Source organism: Plectropomus leopardus, chromosome 6, assembly GCF_008729295.1.
Source record: "Plectropomus leopardus isolate mb chromosome 6, YSFRI_Pleo_2.0, whole genome shotgun sequence".
Lineage (NCBI taxonomy): Eukaryota > Metazoa > Chordata > Actinopteri > Perciformes > Serranidae > Plectropomus > Plectropomus leopardus.
The window spans coordinates 29541816-29556507 of record NC_056468.1 but is presented as its reverse complement, the minus strand read 5'-3'; the positions used below and the strand labels follow the sequence as shown (position 1 = coordinate 29556507).

The following is a 14692-nucleotide window of genomic DNA, read 5'->3' as shown; positions in this document are numbered from 1 at the left end:
CTCCTGCTTTAATCGTGCATATTGTGATGCTTGCATTCTAGCAGTTCATTGATATAAAAGTCCTCATTTTTTTCAATTTTTTAGGTTATACATGTTCATGGTGCGCATGTTCTTAATATTGAGGGGGGGCATTTCCCCTGCACTTCATAAAAAATCTACGCCTATGTGCACAACAAATCTGAGGTAAATTTGAAACTATTTGTCATTTTTAGTATGAAAGTGGTCCAAAACAGCTTTGTCTTCCCCTGAATCGTTCCTCTACAGTCACTGTCGCAAAAAAGGCCTCAAAGGTACACTGGTCAAACATGTCATCACTAAAAAGCGATGATAATGAAGGAGAATTAACACTCTTCCCTCCTTAAAGTCCTCCTTTATCTTGACCAGCCCACTTCCAGTTGACCCCGCTCCTGCTGGTAATTACAGTTAATGCACAGAGCCGCTGTTGTGCGTTTAACAATCCAGAAAGTCTGAGACAATGTAATTCTGTCGTTAGAGATCCTTTTTAAATGATCAATAAGAATTGAAGTGCTATTGATTTCATGGAAACCTTTAAGTCATTTTATCCCCCCTCTGTAGGTGCAGGGAGTTAAATGACTGTTATGAGGGAAATTTAAAGCTGCGGCTTCAGTTTAACACCTTCAACACATAGAAAAGAGTCTTTATATTGTCACTCTTAAGTTGACTTAAACACATATAAACATTCGATCTTTTATTAGGATATTTGGTTTCAGGATGTTATTTAATATCCCAAGTCCACATGCACACCAAAAATACAGTTCAGGGTGTGGAGCATCAGATCTGGGACAAGAATTTAACTTATATAAAACATTGCATTGCATACAAAGGACTGTATCTTATTTCTTAAGTTCTACAAATATTCAGAAGAGCCCAACCCGAGACAGCACAGCCCTTAATTCATCTAATGACAATAAAACATAAAAGTGACTTCATGTGTAATCTACCAATCACTCAATAAACAAAGCCTTTCTCCTCATGCCAGGGCAGTTTGAACAAGTTAATAAAGTATTTTTGGAATCTTTCGGGTTATTGCATCCAAAAATTCAGCCTTTGTTTACATCCTTAACTTTCAAGATTCAGGGCTTTTTTTTTTTTTTTTTTCGAATATTTGCATATTTATAGATTTTTATTGAGGCAGAGGAGTAAACTAGATGGTTCCTAACAAACTAATCCTACTGGAAAAATAAATTCATTAAAGTTTATTCCAGAGGTCATAAATCATTGGTCTGAGGACTCCCAGCGGTCCTTGAAGGAGTTCAAGGGGTCTCCAGAAAAATTGTAGTTTATTTTTACTATTTAATTCACTATACGAGAGCCCAGTGTGTGTAAGAATTATAACAGTGATATTCTGATCATATGTTTCACCATCGTTCTCCTCAACTGTCACAACAACAATCTTGAAATGAAATCTTATCAAATGGGGGTTTGTGATCTAATTTGTGTCGATTTAGGGGGTCTTTGAAACAAAAAGAGATCCACTGTTTTATTCCATGCAGGGTATTTTTTACATCCTAAAACATGTCTTAAGAGGACATAGACATGTCAAATACATGAACCCAAAATCTCAGTGCAGCGCATTGGTGAGATGTCTCACTAGTGTTTTGGATGTGAACATCAAGAAACACAAATCATACAATTCTGTCAAAAATGTTTATTTTTTTTAGTAGCCTATTTTTATTCTAAACAAGATTATAAAATAATTAATAAATACTAATAATAAATAATAAAAATAAAAATGTATATAGGAATAGTAATATAAGGAGGAATCTGTGCTGACTGCAGGCCTAACTTGTGCAAACTTGATTTTCCGAACTCTTTTTTATCAAAACATCACAACGTATTTTTACACACAGCAAGGGCTGTTCGTCCCCCTAATGTTACACTGAAATCTCTTTAAGTAGCCAGCCAATTTGCACAGGAGGAACTAAAGAGTGCTCAAACAATGAAAAAAATCTGCTACATTTAAACCCATGCCATAATAATAACAGTGTCCTTAAATACTCTGAATTGAAAAAAAAGTGTCCCAGATTGACTTTTTTCTGCTGATGCGGAAGTTAGCATTGCCCTGGTTCTGTTGTCAAAAAGCCTTTGGGAATTTTCCACCGGATTTTGGATCATTGCAGAAAATAAGCTCTGTGGCAAACAAAAATGTATGATACTTACACATTTTATAGACAATCTTCACAAAAAAACCTTTCAACTTTCAGGATTTTTGAAGCCTAAATGCAATCACCAGAAGTAGTAAGTTAAGGCTATAAACTAACTACACTACGGTTGCATGACTCAGCATCCCCACCACAGCGGGACTGTAAAGCACTCTGCGTGATGACGCTCTGAAGTCTTATATAGCCACTTGTTAGGAGCCGCCTTTTTCAAGACATGAAAAAGCTTCAAAATACACGAGTGGGGTATTAACCCTTTGAAAACTGAGCAATACAATTGACTATACATTACATACACTGATTTCTCTTAAACACAGAAAAAAGGCAATGACCAACACAGCAGGAGACGTCCAACAAATTATGAAAAATTAGTAAGAAGAGATAAGAAAATAACCTGAAAATGTGTTTAAAAAGTGGGGAAAATTTATAAGAAAATAATCCAAAAAAGAGAAAAAGGTCCAGAAAACTATATTTAGACTAATTACAATTATTATCATCGCTGTTCTATGTTCATTTTTATTTATTTATTTTTTGTTTGTTTTTGATTCTTTTCTTCTTTTTTTACTTATTTTCAGGATAATTTCCTATAATTTTTTATTTTTTTAAATTGTATTTATTTATTTATTTTTTTTAACAATTTCTCATTGATTATTGGGCCATGTCTTGCTAAATTTCTCAGTGACTTTGCCCAGTGATTTTAATAGCAACAAAACCAATTTACTCAAGTTTCAAAGGGTTAATTGAAGTATTTTATGCTGTAGAAGAAAACATGACAGACTCTTCAGCTTTTATTCACCAGACCTTATTTCAGGTTTCTAACCAAAAACCCATCCAAAAAACCATTGACTTAAAGACAAGCGAACTGGGAGTGCCAAAATGCTAACTTATTTCCGCGTTTCAGGACTCCTTCCTGAAACACCAGTTACTCTTTCAAAGAGGCCCACATGTGCATTATTGTTTTAAATGAGATTTGAATAAATGTAATCTCCCTTCATGAGCTATCCGAACTCAAAATCATGGAAAAATGCAAAAAGAATAAATCCTTCAAAATGAAATCATAAATGATGGATAATTATCATTATTTTATTTAACACCTCTTGACCTCCATCACTTTGCTATCAGCGGTGATACCATGAAGTGATTTTAAGAGACTAACCTGCAACCATTATTTTCAGAAAAAGAAAGATAATTAGTGGGCGTTTCCAGAAAGATTTTACCATTTTCTATTTTTCTTTTTATTAAATCCATGCCCTAAATATACCCTGGTGAGCCTGCAGACAGGAGGGTAACCCCGCGGGTCTGCCGGTCCAATGGGCAGCATCACATCCTGTCTGACTGAACTGGGTGTAAACTTTGAGTCGAGGCGGAGAGAAGAAGGAACCACAGCGGACACAGCAGCACTGGGACTCTGTGTGGGAGGCACATACTGGTGCCACTGGTTTCCACAAAGTTGATCAATTTGGATTATTTTGAAGACAGAGAGGACATTAAAGAGCGATGTCTCCTGGGATTATTTGGATATTTTTCCTGTGATGTTCTGGAGAAACTTTTGCCGGACGATGTTTTCGCCGCTTTTGGGAGGTTTTCCATGTATGATGTTTTTCTGTCCCCGTATCCTCACTGCCTCCAATATTTATACCGTAGCTGGTAATTAACATAATCTTGCATTCCTGCTAATTTCGACAAAATGAAGGACAACACGGACTCCGGATTGCCACCCAAACGCAGATTTTTTGGCACTTTATGAATGCAGCTGTAATCACCCAGGGGAGCCTCAAGTACTTAAATGGGTCCATCACGAGAACGAGACAATCAAGCTCCTTTATGCCTCGAGATCAGCTGCAGTTTCTGCGCATTGTCTGTTATGAATAGACCGATCTCCAATTGAGCCTCTTCACTTTGGAGATTTTTCGATTTTCGATTATGCAGCTATTGAAATTAGGATGCGCCGCTTTTTTCCCTCTCTCTCTCTCTCTTAGCTTGGTGGCTCGGTTGCCTTTTCCTTGATTGCCAGATGAAATTGACACTCGGGTTGCCACTTATCAAGCAAAGCATTTCAATCCACTGCTAATTGCAGATATAGTGCCATCCTTTCTTTTCACTGCGTTTGATTGCATGGGAATACAGCCTCCTATTGCGCACAAGAGGAATGATCGATTATATATAGTTGTTTTTTTTCTTCTAATTGCATCAAATTTTTCTTTTGTTGCCAGGGTTTAAATGCAGGAGAAACTGTTATTCGTTGTTTTGGACCGGATATAGTGTGGGTTGGGGCAGAGATGCGTAATGCGCAGAGCAAGCTCCATCTTCTCTCCAAATAGGCAGCGTTCAAGACCCGAAAATGGTGAGTCACAAACATCTGGGCGAGTTTGCTTTGCAACCTTTTGATTTCTTTGTTTTTCGGTCTGTGTAAGGTTCTTTGATTCCTTTTATTCCTTAACTTTTTAATATTTTTCTACATGCGGGTTAACCTCCGCAGGACTCTGGATTTGGCAGAGGTTCAGGTTTTATCAGGCTTGACTGTAACTAAAGGCTGAATGCATTTATGAGCAGGGATGCAGCGGAGAGTAAAGCCACCAAAACTTAATTTAGTCACCTTTAATTTGCAGAGTAAAGTTCACATAATGCAATGTTTTTGGACTGAAATATTTCTCTAAATAAATGTAAAATTATCATAGAACATGCGTGAATTTCTTATTTAATTTAACGTGATTTTTTGAGTTAATAGTGAACGTATAAATATATATAGCCCATAGAACAGCCACTGGACAAAAAATAAACGTGTTTGGAAATAAAATCTTTTTTTTAAAAAAAAAAAAGATAGGACCCTAGTGTTTTGTTTTGTTTTGTTTTGTTTTGTTTTTTTCAGCATCTTCATTCCACCATTAAAATATTTCAAGGACTTTTATTTCAGCGACTCTCTTGAAAATACCATAAAAATCAACAAGACTCTATTTACCTGATATTCTCGTCGGTATAAAAGCGCTTTGTTTTCTTGATGCAGTCTAAGTCGGAGGTGAAGAAGGAGTCCGGTGAGTCCAGTCCGTCGGAGGCCGCCTGCCTCTGCTCTCCTCCGGCGGCCAAGAACCAGTGCGCCAGCTGCGGTATGGAGATCCATGACCGATACCTGCTGAAGGTAGAAAATAAAAGTGAAAATGATAAATATTTACACTCTCAGAAAGTATAAAAACGTGTACACGGAGCTTCGAGAGATTTAATCAAAAACATTGTTTCTAATTAGGCTCGTAGCTTCTTTTTTTCTCTTTATTTTTGTGATTTCTCCTCAGACTGATTTCAACAAAATAGACACAAAACAGGCAAATGTGATGCTAATTTTACGCATTGCAATGCATTTTTTCACGCTTCTGTCTTCCTTCTGTTTTTACAAAAAAAATAGGCTATAATTAAAAATAAACTGCGCAGGGTAGATTGAGTTAGTTGAGTTTTTTATTTAAAATAAAATGTAATAAACATTTTGGTAAGAGTCTCAGTGCACTGATTATCGATCAGACACACTCAGTGGTGCATTAAGTGTGATTGTATTATTTTGAATCTCCGCAGGTCAACAACCTGAATTGGCACTTGGGATGTTTGGAGTGTTCAGTCTGCAGAGCGTCTCTGCGCCAACACAACAGCTGCTACGTGAAAAACAAAGAAATCTACTGCAAACTGGATTATTTCAGGTATAAGATCAGTTTTTATTCTCAGCTGTTTACTGGTTTTATAAAGCGAACATTTTTCTAAAAGCTGCAATTTTGAAGGGTTTTTATTTTTAAATCAGAGAAGTTAATTTTATCAAATAAAACATTCAAAATGTCTATAATGTTATTATATAATTATATATCATAGAAATATATCTTAATATAGGCTATAAAATCATTTTAAAGTAAATGTTTATTTTTCTAGTATAGGCCTGAATTAATGATTTGCATTTACTGAACGCTGGTTCAATTCATTTTTTTGGTCGATTACGAAAAATTCAATCAATGACTTCAGCAATTAAAATCGTTTTGAACGTTTGTTATGAAATGTTTAATTTTTTCTTAACTATTATATTTGCCCGGTTGCTTTGTTTCGTTATGTCGATGTATTTTTTTCGTAAAAGAAATTGCAAATTGCGCGTGCTCGCCTATATACAGGCTAGTAAGGTTATACTCAACTGTGGTTCGTGCTTGTGGTTACGAGTGCAATTAATTTAACTGCAGATGTCTTAAAATGAATTTGTTAACTATTTTTAAAACAAAGAAATGAACGAAAGAACGGACAAATGAAAAATATGACCAGAACATTTTAAGGTTCCTAAGCTGCTGAGTAACTGATGATTGGTCTATATTGTCTTTAATCTCCTGCTGATACCCCAAATTCCTGTAAGTGATATATAAACAAATGCGTCTTGCACAATACTTGAAGAGCATCTCCTCTGTTGTTTTCATATTAATGAATAACCATGCAGACAGACCACAATTATAACATCACTGAGTGTTTTTGGAAACCACATTTGTCTGAGCATACAGGAGGATATTTTGATGCTTTGCCACATTATTCTCAATAAAACAGGAGAAAATAAAAGTGTTTTTACTAAAGTTTTAACTTGAAGCTTTAATTTGTGAAACACTTGACCTTTACACCTGAACGAAAATAATGATTTTCCAGTAAATGGGGGAACAATGACTGATGGCTTGAAAATTATTTTCTAAATTACTGGACAATTTGGTTTATTTTTGTTTTTACAACTCATTAATCTTTGCTCTCCACCATCAACTTTGGACTCAAGTATGACAGAATATGGCTTTGTGATTTTCTCAGAGAAAAACAACTTCTGCATGATTATACCAGCTTTTGTTTTTCACGATTTTATATAACAGCAAACCACTAACAAAACAATGATTTCAAAACAGTTCTCAGACTATAAAATGACGAATCCATGAACCCAAAGGGCAATTACCAACCAAGCAAAGTGGGCTCCTGTTCTAAACCCTCCAATGGGGGGTTTCTGTAGTTTGATTGATTGCAAATTGGTTTGAAAAACTGCACCACTAATATAAAACATTAGCTGCATTATCAGCTAATCTCATGGCCCTATCTTGTAGAAGGACCCTGCAACAAAATCTAGTTTGAAGACCTCATGATTTATGTTCAGATTGTGCTCACATGGTGCTTGTTCCTTAAAGGAACATTTCACCCACAAAATGATCAGCCGTGTATCAGTTACTCACCCTGTGTTACGATGCACTCATGAAGAAAACTTTGTTTTTCTTACACGGCTGCAGGGTACATGAAGATTCAAAAATCCCAGATAATTAATGATGGACTGAAGTAAATGGGGTCCATGTAGAAGAACAGTGTAACTATATCAAAACATCCCTTTACAAACTCTCACACAATTCGTGCAGACTCACTTAAATCTCATTTATCCAGCTGTATGCTCAGCACTTCACAAACACATGCATTTTAATAAAACATTACTATGTAAAACATTTCCACATAAAGACTCTCAGGCACAGATGAGTGGCGCACGAGAGAAAGAAAATGCATGTGTTTGGTGAGCATGAAGCATACTTTATCTTCCTGAGTTCAAAGTAACAGAGGGATATTTTATTAATATACAAATCTTTTCGGTGGCCGAGTATTACTGTAATAAAGTAGTCTTTAACCCTTTCAGACCTGAGCAAATTGGCTTGATGTCTTTCAGAAACATTGGGAAAAAGGCAATGAGCAATTAGAAGAAATTACCTCAAAACTGGCAAAATGTATAAAGTACAAGAAAATTACATTAAAAAAGAAAAAACCCAAAGAAAAATACTGAAATACAAAACATCTGTAAAATGCCTTTAACTATTTAATTATGATCATTAGAAATATAGTTTTTGTACAGTTTTCTCTAGCTTTATTATTATTATTTTATTTATTTATTTTTTTGCAATTCGCAGGATAGCTCTTGCCAAGTTTTTCATTGCTTTTTTCCCCCATGTTTTCAGAAGAAAAAATAAGTAAATCAGTTTGCTCTGGTTCAAAGGTGTAAGAGCTTGTGATGGCGTCTGAACGTAGCAGACGAGAAAAGTGGTCCTGGGCACACACAAAACAGCTTCATACACACATATACACACACACACACACACACACACACACACACACACACACTGCAGCTGAACTTTAGTATTTGCTTCACTGTCGTGCTGAAAAGGCGTTCTACTGTCCAAAGCTTCCTGCCACAACAGATGGAAAGAAACATTCCTCTGCACAGATATATCGTACTACAGCGTCCTTACTTCTACGTGAGCTCTGTCACCTGCAGCTGAACCTTCACTCTCCTTCTTCCTCACAGTAGGTTCGGCACTAAGTGCGCCCAGTGTGGCCGGCAGGTGTACGCCAGTGACTGGGTGCGGCGGGCTCGGGGCAGCGTGTACCACCTGGCCTGTTTCGCCTGTTTCTCCTGCAAAAGGCAGCTGTCCACCGGGGAGGAGTTCGGCCTGGTGGAGGGCAGGGTGCTCTGCCGCAGCCACTACGACATCATGCTGGACAACCTCCGCAGGGCTGCAGAAAACGGTAATAAACATGATGAGACACACTAATGATGGTCTCAGTATGGACTACCAGCAAAAAAATTACATTTAATTTTATTTTTGTTTGTTCCGATTCAGTCAAACAACTCTAACACACTTTACATGCCCAAAAAGGAACAGAGAGGTGAAAATATTTTACCTGCCCCGCTCTCAAAACATATATAAACCAAAGAAATAGATGTCCTGTCAGTTAGTTACACATAAACAATAGTAATCGCAAAAAGAAAAAAATACATAGAGAAGAATAAGGAGCCAAAGCAATAAGTCACCTTCAACACAGGGACAGATTCTACCCAGCAGTTTCATATAGTCTAATTTTTTACTTTCTTTATACATTTTCTTAATCTGAAAAAAATTGCAACACTTTCAATCATTCTGTAGAAAATTCCACAGTTTCACGTCAACCACTGAAGTACACATCTGTTTTGATGTAGTCCGTGCAAACTGGTGCTCAAGTGAAATGTCCTTCTATGTTTCTCGTCCTCGGAAATAAAAACAAATAACTTTTGTACATTTTCTGGTAATACTTTGCTTCTTGCCCCCATACATAACTTATTTGTAATTCAACTAAATCTTTAAATATGCAACAATGGAATATGTCAACAAATGGAAGAAAATATTCTGGCAACTCTTGAACTCTCAGGTTTCCAAAGCTCCCTTAAAGTTTCCTCTCAAGTAGCTTTCTTTTCCACGCTGGTTGTAAACATCACTAATATATTATGCAAGAGCTCAATCCAGCTCTTATTGAGTTAAATATTAAAATATAAGGACATATTCATTCTGAATGCATCATTACATCAAACATAAACTTTTCTAGTGCCTTTTTTAACAAGAAATACCAATATTTGACCCTTGCTGACTCCTTGCATTCAGGATAAAGATCTGCCGGCTTGAATAGAGTTTGTCTCTCCAACATGACATTAAATGGTTTGGGTTAACTCAATTTGGATTGATTTGTTCTGACAAAAATAATCACAGAAGACAATAAGCCAGAGGGAGAGGAATGTATTTCAGCCAGTTCATCAGGCTACAGTTAAAAAGGTCTGTTTTGTTCCATATGAATTCTAAAACTTGTTAAATTCTGTGTTTTTCACACTGATAATAACGGCTCTGGTGGAAAACTGCTCTCCGCTGTGGCTTCAGTGAGGAAAACGTAGGCCGAATTGGTATAAATACTCTGGAGTGTGCGGTTGTTGGCAAGAAAACATTTTAATTGTGTTACACTGGTTGTTTGGACAAAGCTGAGCTGCAAAAAGATTGGCGTGTAAAGCTTGTGCTGTGTTGTGTGACTTCAGAGTGTACCGACTGAAATGTAATTTTCGGGTGAAGTGACAGGATGTTGTGTTTGTGCTCTCTTAAAGGCACGGGACTGACTCTGGAGGGGGCGCTGCCCTCTGATCAGGACGGCCAACCAAAACCAGCCAAGAGAGCGCGGACATCGTTCACTGCTGAGCAGCTGCAGGTGTGTGTGTGTGTGTTTCAGTGCAGTGTAATATTACCTGTTGTAGTCTGTGTGTGTGTGTGTGTGTGTGTGTGTGTGTGTGTGTTCATGACTGTGTGTCCTTGCAGGTGATGCAGTCTCAGTTTGCTCAGGACAACAACCCTGACGCTCAGACTCTACAGAAACTGGCAGAAATGACCGGCCTGAGCAGACGAGTCATACAGGTAGGAAATAATAAAATGACACTGTGATACAGAAACCCCATGAAAGAGACAGTTCATCCCAAAATCAAAAATACACATTTTTCCTCTCACCTGTAGTGCTGTTTTTAATCTAGAGTGTTTTGGTGTGAGCTGCAGAGTTTTGGAGATATCGGCCGTAGAGATGTCTGGCTTCTCTTTAAAATATAATGGAGCTAAATGTCGCGGGGTTTGTGGTGTTCAAAACACATTTGAAAAACTGAACAGTTATGTATCTTTGCAGGAATCCCAGATACTCAAGATACTCCACAGACCTTGTTTCATGTAGGAACTATTTTCTTTCTGCCACTACATCTGCCAACTGTATCACCATGCAGAAGGAAGCGTGCATCTACTCATGGACAAGAGGCTCGTGTTTGTGACAGTACGAGATGTAAACATTGATGCCGTCCTCAGCTGAGCTGTAACATCAGGTAGTTCAGTGGTGCTGGGTGAGCCTGCAGTACATGCACGCTTCCTTTTGCACGATGATGTGATTGGCAAGTGTAGTTCAGTAGAAAGAAAATAGTTCCTCTATGAAACTGCTCATAACAAAGCTTGGGGATTATTTTGAGTGAATCCGGTCATGATTTACGGATAAAAGAAATTGCTAATGAGTTTGAGCACCACGAGCCGAGAGCCATCTAGTTTCATTATATTGGAGAGAAGTCAGACATCTCTACAGCCGAAATCTCCAACGCTCTGCAACTCAGACCAAAAAAATCTAGATTGATAAATAGTACTGCAGCTAAAAGGAAAGTTATGTTTATTTTGTTTTAGGTGTGAACTGTCCCTTTAAGTGGTTGAGAGATAAATTGTGGGATAAGAAAAAGGGAAAGCAGCCTATAACAATATAATAATTATTTTGGACTGCAGTCATCTTTTGTTACTATTGGGAAATACCAGATTGATTTACCTCTACAGGACTCTAAAAACGTATATGAAAGCATTTAAAAAAACTGAATAACATTCTTTGTTTTGTAAAATCCTGCAGACGCTGCTTTGTTTTAAAGATGTCTCAAGGCAAAAGCTTGGGAACCACTTATGTACTGAACATTGTTTTCCAGAGAGGGCAGAAACTGATACTCACATAAAGGGTCTTCAGAAGGCAGAATTTTGTGTTGATGTTCACATTGTTGCATTTTTACTCAAATAACCACAGAAATACAAAGAATTTCCTCCAGAGTTCATCGTGGTGGGGTGGAATAACCTCTGGAAAATCATTTAGATGAGTGTTTCCCAAATGTTTTTGCTTGTAACCCCTTAAAATGAAGTGTTGTCCACCTGTGACCTTCTAAAATTGCTGAGTTTAAAGGACCAAAAGAGGTCAAGTAACTAGAATTTCAATAGAAAGGGGCAACATTTTTAATAAAGGTTGTTTTTTTTTTTTATATACTATACTATACTATACTATACTAATACTGATTTGGACCATTTTAAACACTTAATCTCTCCAATAAAACCTCGACCACTTAAATTCATTCAGGAGAACAATTAGCAGTGCCGTGCTTCAGAGAAGGGAGAGGACTCAGATCTTTTACGTATGAAGCTAAAAGTCGCAATATCACAATGTAAAAATATTCAGTTATGAGTAAAAGTCAGCCGGTAAAAGTAATGGGTATTTCAACTACTTTATAAAGTGCCACCATGATCCATAATAACTGATTCATTTATTTATAGTTGCTATTAATAATCTGAGCCTGCAAAGCTACTCACTGATGTTTTCAGATAAATGAAGTAAAATACAATATTTAAAATGGAAAATCTCAAGTATAAGTTCTTCGAAATTGTACTTAAGTACAGTACTTGAGTAAATGTGCTTAGTTACTCTCCACCACTGTGTTTGCACATTTAACAGCATTAAATCCTGTCACACCACACTGGGGTGACTCTCTGACGCGCATAAACAAACAAATAAATCAATGCGGTTTAGTGTGAGAACAGTCGAACTCTGATTTCCAGTGTTTGTTGTAGAGTATAATCGCCCCGACACGCTTCATGGTCACATTACCTGTCGTATTTCACCAGGTTTGGTTTCAAAACTGCCGGGCGCGACACAAAAAGCAGCCGCCGCAGAGTGGCTTCTCTCAGAGCGCTCCGATGTCCAGGATGCCTCCATCGCTGCCAGATGAAATCCACTATTCACCGTTCAGCAGCCCGGACCGACCACATCTGCTGGCTCTGCACGGATACCTGGACAGTGAGTGTACAGGATCTTTATGTCAGCGCCACTTTGTTGAATCATTGTGGAACAAAATACGTAAAAAGGAGAATGACTTACACCACTTAAATCCTTTGATAACAGTATTTAATTATCTATTTTCTAATATTTTACCCCTTTTACCACTTTGTATCTCTATTTCATGCTACTTTATACTTCTACTGCACTACACTGCAGATGGAAATATTGTACTTTTTTAACTCAACCATTGCTAGTTTTTAGGCAGATAAAGACTTTACATAAAACACAATCAGCATCAAGTGCGTAGATTTCATTTCAACATTGAGGGATCCTCCACCAGGCAGCATCGAACGCTTAATTTCCTGTATTCTGGGGAATTTTTATTAACCAATTTGTGCCCTTTCTGAAAAATATCTTTAATTTTGTCAAAATAAAAACGTCTACATCAGTATATAAAACATGATGTAGTTAAAATAAAATAATTAAAATACTGTAAAATGCTGTTACACACCAGTCATAATGTTCAAATAGTATAATACTGGTATGACGCAGTACAATTACAGGTACTTTACTCAAGTACATTCACAGTACTTTGCTTTAATATTGTTTATATCTTTAACATTTTAGGTACTTTAAAAAAAAATGTTTTGTAAATGCAGGACTAGTAATGGAGTAAGTTACACTGATGTAATTTTAATTTTACTTAAGTAAAAAGTCTTGAAAAAAAAAAAATTTCTCCCCCAGTGACAATGTGAGTAGTAAAATTCGGGGTGACATGCTCTTGAGGCTTGTGATGAAACAGCTTGCGTGCAATAAATAATAATAAAAACAGTATAAATAACAATAAAAACATAAACAAAGGAGCAAAATTCAAGCATAAAAACTTGTTTTGTAGTAACAGTATAAAGCTGTATTTTGGCCGGGTGTGTACATGTGCAGTCGGAGGGCTGTGCAAGTTTTTAGTACAAAAAAAAGTAAAATACAGTTTGTCACAGCTCTAAAGCAAATTGTACAGTAAAATTTAATATGCACTCAAGTAAAAATATGCAAATATGAACAGCAGTGCAAAGCATTTTGAGGTTATGTTGCTCTTCCTGAGGTTTCTTCCTTTTTGTTCCCCTTTGAAAAGGTTTTTGGGGGAAGTCTCTCTTCATTCAAATAGAAAGGACAGAGCGTCGTATATAGTAAAGACTGTAAAGCCCTTTGAGGCAGATATTTGAGTTGTGATTCGGGATTATATAAATAATAATGGTTTGACGTGAAAAGATTTCAGGGTAACGTTTTTAAGACCCAAATCTGAAACACAGAATATATCCTTAATTTCTTTCCTCATATTGGACGAAAATCTGTCTCTGTGGCTTCACTCATCATTTCGGGGTTTTTATTCCTCATTAGCAGCATTTTCTTAAACTAAATGACATTAACATGCTCATGTTGCTCCACAAACTCATATTCTCTCTTTTTTCTCTTTCCTGCAGCTCATCCCTTCTCCGTCCTCGCCGCCCCGGGACACTTGACCCACCCGTCCATCTCTTTACCACAGCTTCCCATCAGCCGCTGACCTCCCACGGCTCCTTTTTTTTTTTTTTGCATCGTCACTATTCTGATGTTGTGAAAAAATCCTTCGGGACGTACTGTCAGTAATCTGCTCTGTTTGGGAGGCTAATCCCTGCAGGGCGCGCAGGACCTCGGAGATGTGTTTTCAATCAGTTGGATTCTTCTTCGCTGTGAGACTTCTGAGCTGAACTTGTCTTTGAAAGACATCAGACTGAGGAGAAATGTCCCGCCTTCACGCCAATATGGGAGTTTTTTAATTTTGTTTTTTTTTTTTGTATGCTGCAGAGAAGAAGACCACTTTTATTTTTCCTCAATTTGAGGGGACAAAAACATTGCATCAGGTCAGGATCGTTTTCCTTTTGTTTACTCACTTATACAAGGTATTTTATTGCTGCAAAATGCAATATAAAAAAGGGAGTGTTGTAGCGGTATTACAGTAAAACCTCAGCATTTGTTTTTTTTTTATGTTGGTGATGAGCACATTTGCAGCTTTACTGTTGTTTGTTGTTGTATTGTTGTCCTCTTATTTA

At 37.0% G+C, this 14692-nt stretch overlaps 1 protein-coding gene across 1 annotated transcript; it reads left to right on the top strand.

Annotated features, from left to right (window-relative positions):
• Positions 1-4467: 4467 nt before the first annotated feature.
• lhx6b (LIM homeobox 6b) lies at positions 4468-14168 on the top strand. Its single transcript, XM_042488704.1, has 8 exons — positions 4468-4524; positions 5185-5316; positions 5742-5863; positions 8506-8726; positions 10105-10205; positions 10313-10408; positions 12452-12623; positions 14084-14168. Exons 1-8 carry the CDS (start codon positions 4522-4524, stop codon positions 14164-14166), a joined length of 930 nt encoding a protein of 309 aa, XP_042344638.1. The 5' UTR covers positions 4468-4521; the 3' UTR covers positions 14167-14168.
• The last annotated feature ends 524 nt before the right edge of the window (positions 14169-14692 follow it).

Excerpts from the sequence above, each read along its gene's own strand:
- lhx6b (XM_042488704.1), top strand. Across the intron at positions 5,317-5,741 it reads ATGACCGATACCTGCTGAAG|GTCAACAACCTGAATTGGCA; the intron begins GTAGAAAATAAA and ends GAATCTCCGCAG. Across the intron at positions 10,409-12,451 it reads TGAGCAGACGAGTCATACAG|GTTTGGTTTCAAAACTGCCG; the intron begins GTAGGAAATAAT and ends GTATTTCACCAG.